The 21,313-nt window shown below is 30.9% G+C and overlaps 1 protein-coding gene across 8 annotated transcripts in view; it reads left to right on the forward strand.

The window, feature by feature from the left end:
* Positions 1-21,313, forward strand: part of LOC129950208 (PDZ and LIM domain protein Zasp) — an 89,822-nt gene that overhangs the window by 10,571 nt on the left and 57,938 nt on the right. For all 8 annotated transcript variants that reach the window (XM_056062056.1, XM_056062058.1, XM_056062054.1 and 5 more), the window contains exon 3: positions 11,401-11,518. In XM_056062056.1, coding sequence (XP_055918031.1) covers positions 11,414-11,518 — 105 coding nt within the window. In that variant the 5' untranslated portion in view covers positions 11,401-11,413. The remainder of the gene's footprint in view (positions 1-11,400; positions 11,519-21,313) is intronic.

Consider the following 21,313-nt stretch of genomic DNA (forward strand, 5'->3'; position numbering starts at 1 on the left):
TTACATTTAACAAAATTGCAAGCACCGATAAAAAATAAAAAAAAAAACAACGCTTGACTAAGCGATTCGTACACTCGGTGCGCCATATTTGTATGACTAAAGTAGTTATATTTTTTACTATCTACACAGTTTAAATTAAGCGCCCTTTATTGTGGTTTTCTTTGTGACCACAACCACTGCCACTGTTTTTATATTGAGTGTAGAAATAATAATTGTTAAATGCAATTTTTGGAAATTCGAAACGAGTGAGGTGCAATCTGTGTGACCCATACGAGGAATTAAATAATGTCCAATGCTAAATTCTTTCCACCGAACAGAATTGTGACATTTTTTGTATCTTTGTTTGTTTTGTGAATAATTTTTACCTGTGGAGCTTTTCTTTGTATAAGACGTGAATATGCATACTTATAAGGTGTGAAATAATTGCACAAAAATATACAAAACTTGATTTTTAAATAAGCAGCTGACTTTGAAGTGGTTGTGAGTAATAATATTATACTGTACCTATATTTATTTACTCAGCTGTTGATGGATAATTTATTTTATTCAGTTTACAATAAAATACTTATTACTCAATGAACATTATGCTTTTCTTACTGATACATTTTTTAATTCGTTTCTTACTCTAAGAAACGTTTTTGACAATAAAACTTCCCGGCTCGTAAAATTTCCAATATCTTTAAAAAATATGTTTACCAACGCAGTTTTTCCAAGTTGTGAGGTTAGAACTAAACACATTCATTTTTTCGAAAAGAAAACAATTCATATTATTTATTACTTAGCTTCTTCAATCAATGCATTGGTACAATTTGTGCATACAAAACATTATTATCTGGAATGACTAAGTGGGCCATATTGCTCTCGAAATAGAACACTTAATGGCAAGAAACTTTTAGCCACGAAATGCTTCAAAATTGAATGTATTTTAAAAATATTTTGGGAGTTCTACAACATATGTAAACAAGAGCAATATTTTGAACGATTTAGTAAACTGTTTAAGTAAGTAAATTAATGAAAAATATGATTTTTCTAAAATAATTTAAAAAGTTTCAATCTCAAAATATCTACTTTTTCTTTTAGATATTTTTTAAAACCATTTACATAACTCAAAAGTTTATAAAATTTCAATTTAATAGCTTCGATCTCCAGATTAAGGTTTCTTTTCATTGACGAACCGTTTTTACATGTTAATTCATTTACGTAAATAAGTATTTTATTAAAATGATTAAAATGTTGATAAATTGCTCAATATTTAAACAATTTATAACTAGTGAACTTGTTTTAAATATGCTTTGTTGTTTGTTTTATTTTAGTATTTTTCGAAAATTTTCAGTTTATTGTATTTTTGGAATTGTGCAATTAATTCCAAAGCAATTTAACAGATCATTTATATTTGACGCATCATAAAATTGGTAAATTAGGATTGTAAGAATTATCAAATTTATTTCACGTTTCCCGATTCCTAGTGCAACAAATTCTTTATTTATTACAAACAATTATTTTAAATTGATATTGCCTTTGCTGAGGTCGTACATATTGTGACTTAAGTTCTCCCTTTTTACATCTTCTGAGGTAAATTCCGTTGCCGTTTTTGACCTAAAATTTCAATTTTACGATACAAAACTATTTAGATTGGTTTTTTTATCTTCTCAAAGATCTTCCATATGCATATTTTGTTGTTGCATTTCATCTACTCTACATACATACATCTATTTTAAAAATGTATCAATTTTTCAACAAAACTCAATAACAACAATTTTCTGTTTTGTGGAACATCGTGTTTCTTTATTAAACCACTCTAAAGATGCTCGAATTACGTAACAAAATAACCATAACCAATAAGTTTTTACATTTTTAATTTCTTTGAGGAAAACAAAAAGAAAAAAAAAACAGAAGAAGAAGAATCTGAATCTTTTAAAAATGTTTTGAAAACTTAAAGTCCAAAACATATACAAATGGTTATTATTTATTTATTTGTATCTATTTTCGTCTGAAGCACAAGAAACAAAAAAAAAAAAAGAATCTAAAATGCTTTTTATATTCACTAAATTTTTAAAATGTTTACATATCTATCTGTATACCAACATGAATTGAAAATAATCTCGCAGATATTTTCAATGTGGATGCATCTAAATGATATTTAGATTAGATACTGACGAAATTAAAACAGTGATTGGATTATTTCTAATAAGGTCATAGGTAGTTATGTCTTGTTTATGAAAACAATTTGTCTAAATTTTCGGTAAATGTAATCAGAGATTTACGAAGTTGTATAATTTTGTTTATAAATAGACAACATCAATTAGTTGTTTAGCAGGATGGAAGAACACGAACAATTTGGTTAAAATTCTTAGATCTGGCTAAATTTAATGGTCTATAAAAATATAAAGGTTAATAGCTTTTGATACTTTGAACATATATACATCCATAAATAAATAAAAAGTAAAAACAAATAGAACTTGAAGAAGGACAGGAAATGCTTATTACGTCAAAATTAATCAGGGTTAAATGTAAAAACAGAATTAAATGCAAATGGTCAGTTTTATAAAAAAACATCCGTTTTTATTGAATGGCAAAAGCAAATCAATTATTTAATAATTATATTTTGAAAAAAGTCTCTCAGGTAGGAACTCAAAATAAAAGTAAATTCAATTTTGAACTTTTGGTAATGCTGGTATTCGGTTACTTCATATTTCTTTGTATTATTCACCGATGAGTCAGTCAACAATGAAAGTCATTTATCATAACAAAAAGAAACAAATACTTTTCGAAGCTTTTGCTGGCGTTACAAGAAATAATACTCAAGCTATAGGAACATTATCGAAACAACTAATGACTTTTTACAAACTGAAAATTGAATCTGAAAATAAACAACAATGCTTTTAGCAAATGCCGCATTCGCCAAAGTCACACTCAAAAAATAAAAAACAAACAATTTTCTTTCAAGCCAAAACGATTAATTTGTCAAGACGTTAAGTTAAAAATATACGTTCGACTTTTGAATAGTGCGTAGGCAGTTAGAGATATACCAGAAAATAAATGTTTCTGATTTTGAGCAGATTTATTTATTCTATTTTTCTGTTGAAATTCACTTATATTTGATTGATTATGAGACTGAACAGAAATATAATATTTTACCTACCTATACTTTTCTTAAAAAGACTCTTAACTACAAGCAGGAGATGGATTTTATCTTGTCCTTCGGTCAACAGCAACATAGTTTGTAATTGACCACCAGTCTTAAAAAATTGGCAGCGTTAACGTGATAATTTTTATACTGAAACAAACATGGTTTTATTTAAATATTAAGTACATATAACGTGTACCGGATTTTATGTGAAATATTTGTGTATTTAATATGATTTTAAGTTTAAAATTAAAAACAAACAGAAAAAAATGGCAAAGATCCTATGACTTGGCTAAAAGCCATATACCAAATATTCTAAAGACCAAATTAGATATAATATGTATCTTGTTTTTATTTCCCAACATGCAAATATTCAATTATATCATTGTCTGCTAATTTTGAATCAAATACAAAATAATTATGAAATAAATAAATCAAATTTATTATTATGCATATTTTGTTTTGCAACTATGAAAATCTTCAAAGCCAGCACATTATTAATAAAATGATTAATACAAGATTTGTATCTATTGAAAGGAATTGTGACAACATTAAGCAGCACCCAGGTGCCAGGCGGGCGGGAGGGGTGCATAGACGTTGGTGTTGACCCATTTTAAACATTCAATTTTCAAACAAACAAATTTATTTGATTTTGCACTGGCAAATGAGAAAAACAGCATCACAAACAAAAACACAAATGCATTCAATTTGTCTAGAGGTTTAATTTTGCGTGTTTTTTCCTCTTTTTTTGTTTAATTATTTATTATTTGCATATTGCTGATATCAAATCAAAAAATTAATTAAATCATTGCATTATAGGGAAAGCAATTTTTATTACTACTCATAAATCAGAGAAATTGTTAAAAATAATGAATTTTCAAATTTAAATATTATCTTGTTGATAATGTGTGATATGTTTGTCATATCATAAATATTTACATAATAATTTTTGGTATTTATATTTGTAATTAATGATAGCAATTTTAAACCATTGAGTTGAGTTGTACATATGTATTTCTATCTATCCATTTTGTTTTTTGCTTTTTATTTTTTTGAATATTTATCAACTCAGGTAAAATGAAAGTGAAATGTCATTAATTTATTTAAAGCAGTTTTATTAGTTTGTGTTTTGTCTACTTAAAAATAAACAAGCTAATAGACATCAAAGTTTAATGTAAATATTTGCTAAATTTCATGGAACTGTATTAATCAAAAAATTGTGTGAATACCATCGCAAAGTTTACTATAATTATGTTAGTTAATTTAAAGTGACAATCATGTTAGATTAAAACTTATTGTTATTGTTCATAATTCTTATATATTTACTTTTATATGAAATTGTATTTTCTATTTTTGCTGATTTTGAATTCTCAATATATTAACTATTTCTATAGCGTTTTTTCTAGAGAAAGAACTATATAAATATAGGGCCTCACCCAACAAACTCCACTTTTTCGTTCGGTCCCTAGCTAGATGTCGCCAGTTGCGCACTCCAAATTTGGTGATGTCACTTTCCACTTGTGAGCGCCACCTGATCCGTGGTCTTCCTCTATTGCCCTGTCCTGTAAGCGTGTATTTGAAGACTTTTGGTTTTTATGCGCTCTAAGTTATCCAGCCACCTCACTTGTTGGACTTTTATCCTTTTGGCTAAGTCTACGTCGCTGTACAGCGGGTACAGCTCATCGTTCCAACTTCTCCTTTACCTTCACCTTCTATCACACGAACAAGTTTTCTCTCCAAATGACCCAAAGTGCTTTCATGCTTCTGCACCGTATAGCACGACGGGGATGATGCGGATATTATATTGAAACACTTTGGTCGCTCGAAAGAAGGCTTTACTTGTCAATTGCTTTCTTAGCCCAAAGAAACAGAGGTCAGCAAGAGTAATTCTTCGTTTGACCTCAACACTGGTGTTTTTTTCTGTAGACAAAGTCTTTAACTACCTCAATTTGACGTCTGTCGGTGAAAACGTTCTGACCTAGACGACGGTGTTGTAGGTCCTTTGTTGAGGACAGCATGTATGTACTTTGTTTTGCCCTCATTAACCGCTAACTAATTTAAATCACGCTGAGTTCTTCCGATCATGTCAATGTCATCAGAATGTGGTACTTTTTGGACAGACTTTTAAAAGATAGTGCCTCGAGTGTTGACGCGGGAGCTCTGCACTATTCTTTCAAGTACGATGTCAAAGAAATCGCATAAGAGCGTACCACCTTGTCTTTGATATCGAAAGTTTTTGTTACGATGTTTCCAACCTTTATGGAGAAACGCGAATTCTCTTTGGTCATCAAGCACAAAATAAAGAGTTTGGCAGGGATGCCATGAAGCTTCATATGCGTCTTGAAATCGATTAAAAGATGGGTGCTTTCCAGGATCTGACGTAATGTAAATATCAACTGTGGACTTTACTGATATAAAACCACACTGATAAGGACCTAATACGTTTTTGACAATGGACTTTACACGTTCATATATAACTTCAGAGAAGGTATTGTGAGCGAAGTTAAGTACAGTGATTAATCTATAGTTGGTGCAGTTTAGAAGGTCTCCTTTTTTCATTATTGGGCAAACCATACTCATGTTCCATTAATTGGGCATGCTTTCTTTCGACTTTATCTTACAGATGTGTTGGTGCATGTTGTAACTTAATTATCTCCAGCTGCTTTAAGGGGCTCGGCATTTAAGCCATCTGCTCCAACGGCTTTGTTAGACTTCAACTTAGATATGTCTATCTTTACTTCGTCGGGAAGACGTGATTATTGGCTTTGGTCGTCTATATTGAATGGATCATCCTGTATGACAGCGGAATTCGGTTCGTCGTCACCAACGTACACGCCTGCAGTCTGAAGAAATGGTTCTTCCATATCCTCATCATTAACTGCGATTCTACTGTTCTGTTTCCACTTTCACCTTTGAAGTCTTCGGTTCATTTTTATACTTATATCAACATAACCAAACTAAATAAAAAAGAAATTTTTAACACATTGTTCGACTTATTTTATTATCAGTTATGGTCGTATAGAAATTCCAATGTCATTCAAGACCATCAATATTATTGAATCTCCTCAACTCAGTTCATCAGTATTTTTTATTGAAAAGTTATTTTTAATCTCAGAAAGTTAAAGCTATATGTACTTTTAAAAAATCTCAGCAAATAAGGAACTTTAAATCAAAAAATAGCTTCAAGCCAAAGTAACCTAATTTGTTAATTTTTTCATGGACAAATTCATTGACTCCGTACAAATTTTGATCTTCTTAATTGTTTCAATTTATAAATTACAGAATTCTAAGCTAAAAATGTAAGATATTAACATATCCAAAGTATTATGGTAGAATTTTTTAAAGTACTTTTAAATATCAGGACACCCTGTCACTTTTTGTTCAATATAAAATTGTAAAATATTTTAATGAGCTGTGAGTGAAACTGTCCAAAAATAACTTCCAAAACCTGTGTTGCTTTAAGAAATATGTACCAACAAAAATATAAAAATTTGTGCTGATTATTTTTTTTTCACAAACATTCCATCGAATTATAAAAAACAAATTTGTTTCGATCTAAATAAGATCGGTCTGCCAATTTCTCCACTTAATCTTTATTGATGGCCAAACAATCGAAGCAATTGAGTGAGAGCACCTTCAGAATGATGATTGGTGCTTAATCAATTTCTTCTCGCTAAACAACACTCAATGAAATACAAATTAAAAAACAAAAACAATCAAATTGCAAAAACAAAACGATATGAAGACAATTTTGAAACGCTGCTGGCTGGCTGCTTCTACCATTTAATCATCATTGATTCGTCTTTATAGAGCTGATGTCATCATTGCGGTGCGCATTTAGCGTGATGTTTCAGCAAATCACTCTCTAACTGACCCCCTGAGTAGACACATGAGATAACAAAATTAAATAAAAAAATATAAAGACTCACCTTATATGAACAACAATGTTTACTATCGGATATTAAAAATAAAACAAATAATGTGGTATCATATTTGTTTTATGTTTTATTTAGCTGTGTTCGATGTGGTTTCCGATTGCATGACTAACTTTTAGACACGGAGACAGAACTCCATTGCATGTGGCTCCAGACGTTAAGCAAATGTTTTTTTTTTCTTTTACCTCTTTTCAGTCTTCTTCAACTTAAACTTAAATGCCAAACTCCAAATGAGTTTTTTGGCTTTGAAGCTATGTTCATGCAAAATAATTGCTAAAATTGGATTGGACTGAAATTTGATGGAGAGAAGTTTCAAGCCACTGCAATGGGTCTGGGTGAATCAAAACACTTTGACTTCAATTTGATGCACTTAGAAAAAATTTAGTTATCAATTTGAATCAAACAAATTAAGAGAAACTTGTTGCTTTGGCAAAATCCTTGAGAATCAAGAAATATCTTTTACGGACTAAGAAGCTCCTGCTGTCTTGAAACTATAAAAAGGGACATTTTGTTTCTTTTAAAATTGTCGGTTGACGTTTTTTCAAAATTAAAGTAAAAAACCAATGTCACATAACCTCAAACACCTCAGCCATGAAATTTCTTTAAGTGTGATGTTTCTGTCTTCAATAATCTTATCTGCACTCGACATACCTCTTCCCAGTGAATTTCTGAGCTTTTTGTTTTATTTTTCCAGTGGCTCTCCTCAGGGTTGGATGTGGTAATGAACTTAAAACACCGCCAGGTTTTTCATTGTTAAAGCCGGTTACATTTCTACCTTTGTACCTATAACTAAACTGAAGGCGTTCTAAAAGGTGAAACCTTAAGGCATTGTGACGGTTATTTTGTTTTCTGTTGTTTTTCTTGTTTTAAACGAAAAGCCTCTTTAATGTCTGATGAAGACTTGGTCATATTTTATCGATTCCAGGAAATACACGACTTACTATCTTGTGAGTGGGTGGGACTGTGAGGTGCAAATTCAAGTCAGTTCCCTTGTGACAGGATTTCCATTTCACCATTGCCATTTAGTTGTGTCTTATGTTTGTTTGTAGTTTTTCATTTCCGTTTTGCTATAAATCAGATTTATAACCAGTTTTGTGATTTTATAGCTGCGATTATAAATACACTACCACAAGTTGGTAGCTGAAAAATATAAAAAAAGTATCTTTTATTTCATTTATATGGCATGGGTGTGAGAATAATTTACACGCAATTGTTGTAATTAACTGAATTTACCGCATGTTTACACACAAGAATGTTTTTATTCTGAGTCGAGTTTTGTTGTATCTTTTTGTATACACTTAACAAGAATGTTGAAAAAATAAGAATTCATTGTCAGACAGCGGGGAGCATAGAAACACAGACCCGACAGACCAGACAAACAATTACTGGAACGTCATTCAATTATGAGAATATTTTCAGGTTAGTTCATTAAATGGTCATTGCACTGCAATTATGGGAAGCTAATTTATTAAGAAATCAAAATTTTGTTAAAAGGTGTTTGAATTGGTTCATTACTTCGAAGTTTCGAACTTTTTATAAATAGTTTATTTATTCCTTATGTTGCTGTGAATTGCTATAAAATTACTTAATACTCAAAACTTGTTTACTTAAATGCCCCCAGAAATATTTATAATGTATAGTTACCTACTTAAAACCTAAGGTACTCAACGAACACCACAATAACTATATAAATAGATACATTTAGATTTTTGAGAGTAGAAGAATACTTTAGACTCACTTTAAAAACAATAATTTAACTTTAACTAAAAACACTTGGTACGTAGAACGAAAAGAAACAAATAATTTTTGTATTAGAAAAATCAAATTCTTCTTACAAATAAATAATAAAATAGTTCATACATATCTAATATTTTCTGGAGATAAGTCTCAAGGCACTGCTTGTTTATAATTTTTAGGTGAATTATTGCAACTGCATTGCAGAATCGTAAATATACTACAAAGTTCGAAATAAACGTCATAATTTAGAAAACTTTAGACCTTTTTCAAAGCAGTTTTATTCCTGTTAGGAGAATACTTCCCTCAAAACATTACAGACTTTTTGATCTTTCATACAACCTCAAAGCAAATTATTTATATAACAAACATTATCAAAGCACAGAGAAAAATATAAAAACGAGGTCGCTTTGACCTAGTCATAGGTACATCACTCATATTTACACCTCTTACACTTACATAATATCTCAAAAAACATGCTATCATTGTGATGTGAAAGCAGGAAATCCTTAACTTGAATAATCAAACTTAGCATCAGTAATATGCCAATTTTTTGTATTTACTGCACAGTACAAAATAACCTACATCATTAAATGTTTACCTTATACAAATTTTCTTTTCCCACTTGCCACTTAAAGCTCCTCTTTACTTTTTGAAAAATTCAAATTCGACAACGCACCACAAGAGTTTCAAAAAGAAAAAAATTATGCAAATATTATTTAACAACACTACTTGTAAAAACATTTCCATCTAAAACTTCAAAGTGCATCATATACAGAATAGACTTTGAAAGAATTTTCCATCTGTCACTCGAAAACCTGACGAACAGCGTGTTTTCGAGTGATGTTGCTTAGTATTGCTGATGATGTAGATGATGACGATGACGGAGTTGAAAGACATTATGGAAAGTGAAGTTGAGTCTATCATCATCAGCGTGATTATCAACATCATCAGTGACGGTGCCGGTGCCGCTGCAGCCAACATCAGCATAACGATTTCTAGCCGTTTGGTTTCCTGCCTCATATTCGGAATTGAGATAAGTAGTCACCTAAACGACACACTCGATCCTCGCAATGAGAGTTCTTCAATAAATAAAACTTGAAAAAAGTATTATCCTCAAGGAAATGAGGGAAACCTTCAGTAAACACGATGACGATGACGACACGTCACGCCACGTCAAGCGATAGATTTATACGCGCCTCCTGCTGCTCATTAGCAGTTTAGCACCTTCTTTGCTTCTAACGACTGCCATGCCATCCATGTAGGGTGTGTGTATGTTAAGTACGCTCTGCTCACATGTAGTAAGGATTTCCCTGAAGGGGTATTACAGGCAAGTGGTCCCACATTAAGCGCTAAACACTTGCATAAAAGAATTACTGCAATTGCGATGCACTAATGGGATGTTTATAAATAAAAGTATGGGAAGAAGTAGAAGGAACATGCTAATGTGCAATAACCGAGGAGAGTTTTTTTTCAAAGCCTACGTGAGTTTTGATCGACATCTTTTATAAAATAATTAGTCATTTGATTTATTTGCATCCAATCCAAAACTGACTAAGTCATACTCAATGAATGACATTGAAATTTCTAATAGAATGTTTTTCACATAAACACTCCCGGAAATCAATTGGAAGGTGAGCACTTTACAATTATGTTGCTAGAAATTTAATTTAACTTAAAGTAATGTGCAGGCCAAAATGTTTTATTAGAGATTATTTCTATGAAATTATAAAAATATATTAAGCGGCGCCCAACAAAGACTTTTTGAAAATCAATCCGCTAATTGTTTTGTTTATGTAATTCTATTGAAATGTTTTGATAAATTATAATAATAATGGCGCCCAACGAAAGTGTACTCAGAGCCATCATCACCTAACTGTCATTTAAAAACTAATTGAAGTTTTGGATAAAAGTTTTCATTTTTAGAATTCTCAAATAATGAAGTCATTAGCGTACAACTTCTTTCACACAGCCTCTCTAGATGCCAACATAACACAATTATAACGTAGTTGTTTTTGTTGTGTGCATAAGACGCTGCTATTGGTATCTGCATGTATCGCTGCTGCCTTATATGGGCGGAATGCGTTAAAATGCGCATAATTGAACTGCCACTCTAAGTGAACATATTGTGTATACGAGGCGTATTTTTCCTATAGCATTTTCGTGAAACTTCAGAACGTTTTCTAATTATATACTCGTGCAACATCTCTTAATTGTCTTTTACCCAAGGAACAATGTATCTTCGAATTGGTTGTACGTGAAAAATATGGAAACAAAACATTTTACACAATCCTGTAAATGATTCCATCGCGTTAATGGGATTCTATATCTTTTTTGGTACGTAATGTAGTTGAATATAAAGCTGCAAAATAAATATAGGCCCTGTATGCCCACCTTAAGGCATCTCTCTGATGTCTGTGTCTGTCTTGGTCTTAGTCTCGGTCTCAGCTTCCTCCACACATCCAATTAACCTCATTTGTAATGCGATCGGTTCCAAATGGAGAAGTCTTTTAATGTTATCTCTTCCCTAGGGGAAGGACAACACTATACTTAATCTGCTGACTATTTCACAGTTTCATGTCTCGTTTTTTTTCTTTGTTGCAGATAAATTAAAGCCATGGCCCAGCTTATGCAAATTCAACTCCAAAGATACGACGCCCAACCGTGGGGATTCCGTCTTCAAGGTGGAAAGGATTTTGCTGCACCACTTGTCGTCCAGAAGGTAAGTTTTTATAGTTTTCTATACTCACTGTATACATTTTTACTATGTGCTGGTGCCTTTATTCTTCCCTGCATCCACTGTACATATGCAGTACACATATGAGTTCCTTGCTGTTGTAGAGTACACGTTTATGTAGCACTAAAAGTACGTGTGTTTGTGACGTTTTAATTATAAAACGTCGTCGTTGTCGTCGTAGTTGAGAAAGTGATTAAAAATTCAAAAAAAAAAAAAAAACAAATCTGGGTCCGTGGGTCATGCAGTTTTATGTTTTTATGCACTCGATGTTTCTGTGTAGCAAAATCAGGGCCATGAACACATTCCGTGATGTGATATGGAGCCGTGTAGATACTTAACGTTTGATATTTGTGCTTCACTGTAAAGAAATGAAAAAATGAGGCTTTGTTTCTGAAGCGAAATTGCAAGTTCCCGAAGAGTGACGCTGATGTGGGTGTCAGATTATTTTCATTTTTTAAACTACGGATGTGGCAAATGTGCACAGAAATGATAAGACTTTTATTTTTCTGTTATATGAGGATTTGTAAGGGAGTTAAATATAATTAAGCCTTTCAATTTATGTGCTATAGTGTATAATGTATAGGAGTAGGTTTGTGGAGTGACCATGATTCTTGAACAATGGCAAGAGACAAACATTGCTCTGAATATTTACTTTTAATTAACTTATTTAAAAATGTTTTAATTTTATCTTGCGTAGAGGAAAAAAATGTACGCACCTTTAATTTATGCATATTTTTAAATATGTTAAGTACTCTGAAACCAAGAAGTAGATTGAAGATCAAGAACTTACCTGCAGTACTTCATGTTGGATGGAGTATTACATTATTAAATTCAAAGCGAAATCTTAAAACGAAAACTAAGCTGGGAGTAATTTTCATAATTTACTATTTTTTAAAAATTATTTATTATACTTTATAATTTTAACATTGAGACTTATTAAAACGGTCCGATTTTTTAATTTAAAATTTTGACATTTTACAAAGTTCAAATACAAATATATAATGGACATCAAATATATTTTGTTTCAAGTAATACATTTATTATGTTCGGAGAGAACTTTAAAAAAAATCGTTTGGTGTTATTTTAATAAAATCTATTTAAAAAATAATTAGCAAATAATTTGGTTGCTGAAAAATGTGCAATAATATCTATTAATAATACATAAAATGTCATAGTGGTGAAATATAAAACAAATTCAAATAAAAATAAATGAACGACGTACTAAAAGATGGTTAGAAATATTTTTTTACTTAAACATCATGAAATTGGAAAATTTTCTTTATTACTCCTATCCATAAATCTGACTTTAAACAGGATGTTTCTAATTACCATCCTATAAGTAAATTGTCTACGGTTCCCAAAATTTTCGAGAAAATAATTTATGAAAAACTAACCTTTATTCTTAAAGAAACGATTGCGCCATCTCAGCATGGATTTATAGCTGGAAGATCCGATACAACAAACCTAGCAATTTTTTGTAACGAAATCACTAGAAATCTCGAAAATTAGTCTTTACGGACTTTTCGAAGGATTTCGATAGGGTCGACCATTTTATATTATTAAAACAGATGGAATCTATCGGATTTCATTCAAATAGTTTAAAATGGTTTGCATCCTATCTCATAGGTAGAACACACTTTGTCCGCGTTATAATGATTTATTTTCTGAAGTAATTCATGTTACCTCTGGTGTTCCTCAAGGAAGTCACTTGGGACATCCTCTATTTCCTAATATTAATAAATGAAATACCAAAGTTATCAACAATTCTCTCTGTCTAATGTTTTCGGATGATGTCAAAATGTTCCGCTGTATCAAATCGTTAAACGATTGTCTGTTACTTCAAAGTGACTTTGAACGCTTATCTGTATGGTGCACTGCTAACCAGCTTTTCTTAAATGTTTCTAAATGACAATCTTTATCTTTCTCTCGTAGTCTTAGTCCAATTTTTTTTTAATACGAAACAAATAAAACACAACTTATGTGAGATCTTCCCTAAAATACTGCTCAGTAATTGTAATCCTTTTTATAAAACTCACTGTTTAAGGATTAAAAGGATTCAGAAATTTGTTTTCGCGAATTGCAGTTCACCGACTAAATTGGAACATTTAAATGAAACCAGAGGTAAACTGCTTGGTCTAACACCACTTACTTTTCGCTGTCGGTATTTTTTAGTGGTCTTCATACGTGATATCATTACTTCTCATATAAACTGCCCTTTACTTTTGTCCTTAGCCGATATGTATATGTTTCGCATAGGCAAACGCGATCTTGCACTCTATTCATAAATCCTATCATAGAGTAAACTATGAAAAATATATATAATGAAAGTGACATTGACTTCAAACTATTTTCATCTTATTGTTGCCAATATTTAGTCAAGATTCGCAAGAAATCTAATCGACAGTGTTTGTATTAAATAAAAGTCCTAATACAATTATTTCTTAAATTCTCGGCTTAAAAGTTTAAGGATCATGAGTCGACTTGTTCTGTTTAAGCTAATTATCCTTTTTTTTATACATACATATATTCTTTCTACAAACAATTTCTCTTTTTAAGTTTTATTCGTAGGGTCTTGAAAAAGGTTAAACAACTTAAGTAAAGGATGATACGTCTTATGTATCAATTTATTTTATTTGTCAGATTATAGGCATAAATAATTTTTGTTAAATATATTACGTTGTTTTTTTTTCAAATACTTTACCACAAAACTATTCTTGCATTCACATGCCTTACATTCGCCTACTATATTTTATATATAAATAATAAAGGTTTAATCGACCTAAGAACATCTTAAGATAGATCTTAGTAAAAAAAAAGCTGTAGAAGTTGTTTTTGTAAAAGTAAAATTTAGATTTCCTATGTATATAATTGTATATATTTAGCCCAAATCACTGTAAATTGTGTCTTTATGCCCTTCTTAAACAAAGTTTGCAAGTTAAAAATCCATTTTCTGAAAAACTATAAAAATAGACTTGAGAGCTTTTTACTTTTGAACACAGATTTTTTTGTCGTCTCGAATTTCTCACACTTCAATTTTGATTTTTAAATGTCGACATTTCAAAATGTAGTCATTTTATTATGGGCCTTACTTTGTTATTGATTTTTTTTTGTATTTTGTAAATATTTGTAAGGGAAAATACACTCTTCTATTAAAATGAAACCCTTTAACATTTTAAAAGTCACACAACTTCTTCGAAACGGATTTTTAACTTAAAACCTCCCTATGAACATGTCAGAAATCTATCGTTTCTTGACCCTTGTGCTACCTTAAAAAATATAAGCACTTGTCACTTAATTGGAAGGAAGTTAACAATTATTTTATTTTAATTTATTCCTTTTATAAGAACAATAGGTAGGCATATCAATTTAATTGTTATTTACAAACAACCGGCTCTCATATGACAGAAGTTATAATCAAGTTTGATTAACTAAAATCACGTGTCATTTCTAGGTGAAACAATACCCGTTTGTTTTTCTGTTCACTGATTTCTATGAGAGAATAATATTAATTGAAGTCTAATTATTATTTTCATTATATGATTATTATTTTCAATAATGCTTGCAGCAAAAGTTTATTGAATGCATATAGAATTCAATATGTACGTAATATCGAGTGTAAATATCAAATAAATTGATATCTTCTGTCAGTAAAAATATCTGCCACTGTCAATTTATATTTAAGCTTCTATAACTCTAACTCTTTGTATCGTGTTATGTTGTATTGGTGTTGTGGAACAATTAGCATAAATGACGACAAACATCACCGACAGGGAGACAGCCATTTGATAGGCAGATTGAATGATAAACATAAACTCACATATGATCCGGTATATCTCTTGTTGACCGAAAGTCCATCATCATCACCTCACTGAAGCCTATAACATAAGGCATATTGTAAGATATGAGAATATATAGACTTGGCTTTGGTATCTTGGAAGATATCGTAGGTATGTACATCAGCATCTTGAACTGACAACACGGAATTGATATGCATGCACAAGCAAACACACTTCACAAATCCAAACTGACTGGCACTGGGTTGAGAAGAGTTAAGATGAAAAGATTGATTGCCATATTTTTCTAGACAAATATCTAAATTACGTATAGATCTTTATTTTTGTTTGTTGACTTTAGGTAAAAATGTTAAAGCATTTAGAGGTTAAAACATCAGACATAAGAGACCGAAGACCGAACAGCGACCGAGAATTAGTGAAAGCCAAGAGTGTTTTTTGGAGAAGTTCCAACTAAAAAATAAAACGAGGATGATGGAATATTTTTAGAAAGTCAGGCCTTGGCCCTCTATTTTTATATATTAGTTATTTTTTATTAGTTTCCTTTATATTTTTGTATTATATGAATATCATCATCAAATTTTTATCACCAGGCCAGACAAAAATATTAGCATCTCACAAAATGAAATAAATACTAAATCACAAAAATATTTAATTTTACTTTGGAACGTGTGCAAAATATTTAAACATTTTTTTCTCTCAATTAAAAAAAAATATAAAATATTATATTTCTATTTTGAGATGAATGAACTAGATTTATAGTGTAGGTGTTGTAGGTGACCATGAGGAAGAGCAATAATTATTCCAGCTGTAAGAAGAAGGTCAAATATTCAAATTCAAGTGTAGTTCATGAAAATATGACACAAGTTTGATGAAAAACATTCTGGCACTAGTTTAATTATAGAAAAAAGCACATATCATATTTAAGGCACTTAAAGGTCACATTCAAATTTATTAACATTCCGAAAAACAAGGCTGGGATGCGACCAACGCTGACAACTGCCCTTAAAAAAAATGATTTAATTTTTGACGAAGACAAATAGGAACTAAAGGAAACTGCAAAAGTATTATTATTCTTTGAAGTTTAATCTGTTTTCTATTGAGGTATTTGAGATTTAAAGCTTAGGCAAATTAGCCATTTTCGTCAGTATTTGAATTGTTTGCAAATTTATTGTAAAAAAACGTCCTTTTGTTTTAAAGTTAACAATATTCTTATACAGAATATTGTTAGCTTTAAAACTAAGTTTAAGTTTAAAGTGAAAACATTAATTTGCATTGAAGATAATCAGTTTTTACAAATTTTGCTAAAATTGTTTAAGATTTCTATTTTTAGTAAAAAAATTGTGCATTTCATTTTTCCGAAAATATTGTTTCTTGTTAGGAATTCGTTTGTGTATTTTGGTATGGCGCTACAGTGTTTAACATAAAAATAAGTTGACATCGATAGCGTAATTTATTTGTGGGATATTTGGAGCCAACAATATTGGAATCATAAGTGCAATCGAATGTTTTGAAATCTTTAATTGTCTTAAGGATGCACGTTTTGTTTTTTTTTTTAAAGGAATTCAAATTCAGGAACAAACCAAATCGAACTATTTTCGACGCATTTGAAACCGAAAAATATGATGTTTAAAGCAAAATTGACCCAATCATATCTACCTACCTTTCTAAGACTCAAACGTCGTCTAAAATTTTCCACTATTGGTTCGGTGTAGAGTTTCAAGTTTTTATTTTCCCTCAAATTTTCCATAAAAAAAGACATCAATCTTATTCCCGGTGTGGTCTTCTGCTGCATAATAACATTCAGTGAGTTGAAAAAAAATCTATCATTCGTTGAAATTTTCACAACACAAAGGGAAAAAACGGAACAAAGGTTTCGGGATTTTTCCACGAGGTATCGTATCATAACATCGCGCGTTAGTTTATTCTAAGCCAGAAGAACAAAACCCAAAAAAAAAAAACAATAACAACAAAAAATAGAAGATAAAATATACCCAGTGCCCACATACATTTCCGTGAGTGTTGACGACAAAGTTGATATTCATCCAACTCACGCAAGCCATCATCAGACAAACTAAAACAGACAATGCACGAAAATGTTAAAAAGGACCCGTCCGTCGCGTCCGTCAGGAGAAAATGCTTTGAACATTTTTATTTGAGAGACGAATACAAAAGGAGCGGACAGCTATTGTGTTCCTTTTTGGCAATAAAGTGTGCTTGGGTGGTTTTGAATGTATTTTGATTTTTTAGCAATTGTCACTTTATTTTTGTATATTTCCCTGTGTAGGTAGGTTATGCATAAATAGGGACGTATTCATACCTCTACTCTCTTTTGAATTTTAAACATAAAAGTTTCCATTTCGCAAACAGTTATTGAGTTAGAAATGTTTAAGTTGCGTGGTAACAGCCAATTGCGAAAACGGAAGTCCCATTCTTTCAAAATTTGTATTCTTAAAATAAAAATACATACATATTTTTATAAATTATCTTTTTCTTTCAAAAATTCAAAGAGCTGTCATTTATTAAAAAAAAAATGTATAACTTGCCACAAAACGCAACTTTGCAAAAAATGCAAATGATGGATTGGGAAATTCTTTCCCGACTCAATGAACATCCAAATAAATTATTAATTAACTCGAAATGAAAAAAACTAATTTTATATTCAGTTGTGCATTCACCGCATTTCTTTTTTGCATTTATTTTCTTAACTTACCAAAGGATTAAAATGCACTCATCAAAAATCATTAATAATATACCTGTAAACATTTCGAAAGTTAAATGCAAAAAAAAAACTAAAAAAAAGAATCATATTAAAATTGACGTTCCTGTCAAAAATGCGCAGACAACCGAAAACTTTTGACTGAAAAATAATGAACTTACCCAGGGGTAATTTCATCAATTACCTTATCCAACCTGCATTTGGAATAAATTTAAAATAAAACGAGAAAGACCAAAATAATTTTTTTTAAAAAAAAGTAAAAACATTTCCCACTGAAAACATTGTAATCATCGGAAATGTCAGAAACGCGTCGTTTACTCATCATTTATTCCATTGCTGGTGGCTAGAGTTTTCCTTTTTTTATTTGATCTCATAAAAAAGATTTAATGAAATTACCCACCATCCAAAATTATTATAATGAAGTCCAACCACGCTACTGGAACTGCTACTGCTCTGGCTCTCTCTCTCTGCATTATGGATGGAAAAACAGGAAGGCAAAAATCCTGATTTAATTTCCTCGTTCCGCCCGTTCCACCATCCCGTATTCAAAAATCAAAAAATAAAATAGGACTTGTTTTTAAGTCTGTGTGATTTTCGTTTTACCTCTCTTGTGCTCTGTGTTATTTTTGTTTGCGAAAAATAATCAAAAAAGAGATAAAATGGTAGCGAAAGCAATCGCGCTGCTAAAGCTTGAATTGTGAACTTAAAAAGGATTCAACTACTTGTGAAGACAAAACAAAAATGCATGGCAACAACCCTTAACCAATTTCGATGCCGCTGCCGCTACCGCTACTGACGACGACGACGACCCTGGCATAAGCTTTCCACCCCATTCCCCCAGCCCCTTGATTTTAATCTGCAAAGCACACAAACCCAAACACACAAGTTAACTCAAATTTCAGGGGGTACAAAATTGTACATACTAATTCATATTTAAGGCATAAATAGTACTGCAAATAGGGTTTTCAACTCCATGTTTTTCTCCCCAAATATGGCATAATTAATGATGGTTAATTCATTGTACACCAGCAACACAAAAAAGAATTTAAATTGAAATTGGGGATGATGTGAATTAAACCAGCTGAAGAATGGGGTATTGTTTTGGTTTTGTTTTGATTTTGTTTCGGCGCCAACGACAACGACGATGGCGACGCCAATATTGTTGCAAGCTTAAGTTTTCATCCTACGTTTTTGTTTCATACTGTAAGACCCCTTTTCAAGAAGAAGTTCTGAATTAAAAATAAAACTCACTTACCCATTTTTCCAGTCGCTGAACTCTAATTTCACTTACAAAGGACTGTTTAAGTTTCAAAAATTGATTTGATTGATGAGTTTTCGCTGATGATCGAAATGGGGAAATACATATTAGGGTAAAGCATTTTACATTCTTGATGTGCGGCCGAAAATAGAATATCTTCGCATACTAAAGGGATTATTTCTATACTTAACATGTTGAAATTTTGAGAAAATACGGAAGGAATTTAGAGAAAATCCCGGTACATATTGAACTTGATTTTTTGAAAATCTAAATCATGTGGAAAAAAAGAGTTTGGTAAACCGCTTAACATTCTTAATGTGTGACTACACTAATGAGGAGAGGAGCAGAATATTAAACAAACCTTTGCCATCATAGAAACAAATTTAAAGCCTCTTAAACTAACAGAAGGTATTTCAAAACCACGCGCGTTTGTGTAATTTGTTTAATAATATAAAACCTTTAGATAGATTAAAAATAAAAACCAACAGAAATACAAACATTCGTGTCATTGTGAAAATTCATGGTAATTAACTTTGCGATACGGGTTTTTAAATATAAATCCAATAACTGAAAATAAATAAGCAAATATAAAAAATAGCCTCAATTGATGCCAATTCAATCAGTCGACCGGATGATGCGTCACAACACAATATGAAAAACCTCAAGAGACTCATCGACCACGTTATAATTTATGTGTCATTGAATTTCCGGTTGATATGCAACACAATTATCAAATAAACATTTAATTGATTTTTTAAAATAATATAAAATCATATTTTTTCAATATCACACAATATTATATGAAATGAGTTTAAATCCAAAAATTAAACATTAAATATTGAAATTTCAAAATTAATCGTTTCTTTGGCATTACAAACAAAAAAATCTGAATAAATAAAATAATGTAATTCATGCGAACTTATATGTAGATTGATTTTACAGTACTTTACAATGGTTATAAACCTATGTACATATTTTATGTTTGCAAATTAAATCAAATTGACATCAGTCTCAATTAATTGGAAACAAGAATCAACTGACCACAAAATCATTACAATTGAATAGAGAGGTCCTCTCGAGTTGCAAGATACTCGTGCATGCATTAAATATACGTACGACAACTTCGGTTTCGATTGCATCGATCGGATGACAAAATGTAGACATCTTGTTGTGGTTTATTTATTGTTTTTTTATTTTTATTTATATTGTTTTTATTATGATGATGGGGTTTGTCGGACAGCAATTAAAAACAAGGTTCATTGTTATGCAATAAGTTTACTGTTTCAATATTATGACCGTGAATTTACAATGAGGGCAACAAATCGCACACATAATTCTGCCGCCACCGCCGCCGCCACAATTTATTTGTAGTTTTTCAGATTTTAATCAACAATGTGATGTAGAGAAACTTTCGTGATTAATATTCATCAATAACTTAATATTCTTAAAATGAAGTCTAAGTGATGATAGACAATTAAATTTAAAAACAAAATACGTAAAGTTCTATTTTTAATAGAAATATAATCTGGATAGTGTAACATAGGTTACCTGGATGCAGGATAAATTGAATGTGTCATGGAGATAAGTGTACGTAAATAAAATACGCATAATCCATCCAACAGCAATAATTCGAATTTTTCCGAATATTAAGTCATTAGAGTATCAATTTGGATAATTCAGATTTCTATATTTTGATCCGGTTCTTTTTAATAAATCCGGAAATCTGAAGTACCTACCATTAAGCTCTCAAAGAGATATTTTTAATAATTTTTTTTATTCGTATTTTTTTTGTTATTCAACAAAAAAAATATTATTGTCTGCCTTAACCGCAATCAGCAAAATTACGCCAAACCATAATGAGTATAATAATTTAATTTAAGAAAATAACAATAAAATTAAATTGCTCTAAAGACCTTGTTCCATCTTGAATATGTCATGTCCGGTTCCACCAGTCCATATTTGTGGTCAAAGAAAGTGTTGTATGAAAGGAATACTCAAACTCATTGTTAAGG

Source organism: Eupeodes corollae, chromosome 3 (assembly GCF_945859685.1).
Source record: "Eupeodes corollae chromosome 3, idEupCoro1.1, whole genome shotgun sequence".
Classification (NCBI taxonomy): Eukaryota; Metazoa; Arthropoda; class Insecta; order Diptera; family Syrphidae; genus Eupeodes; species Eupeodes corollae.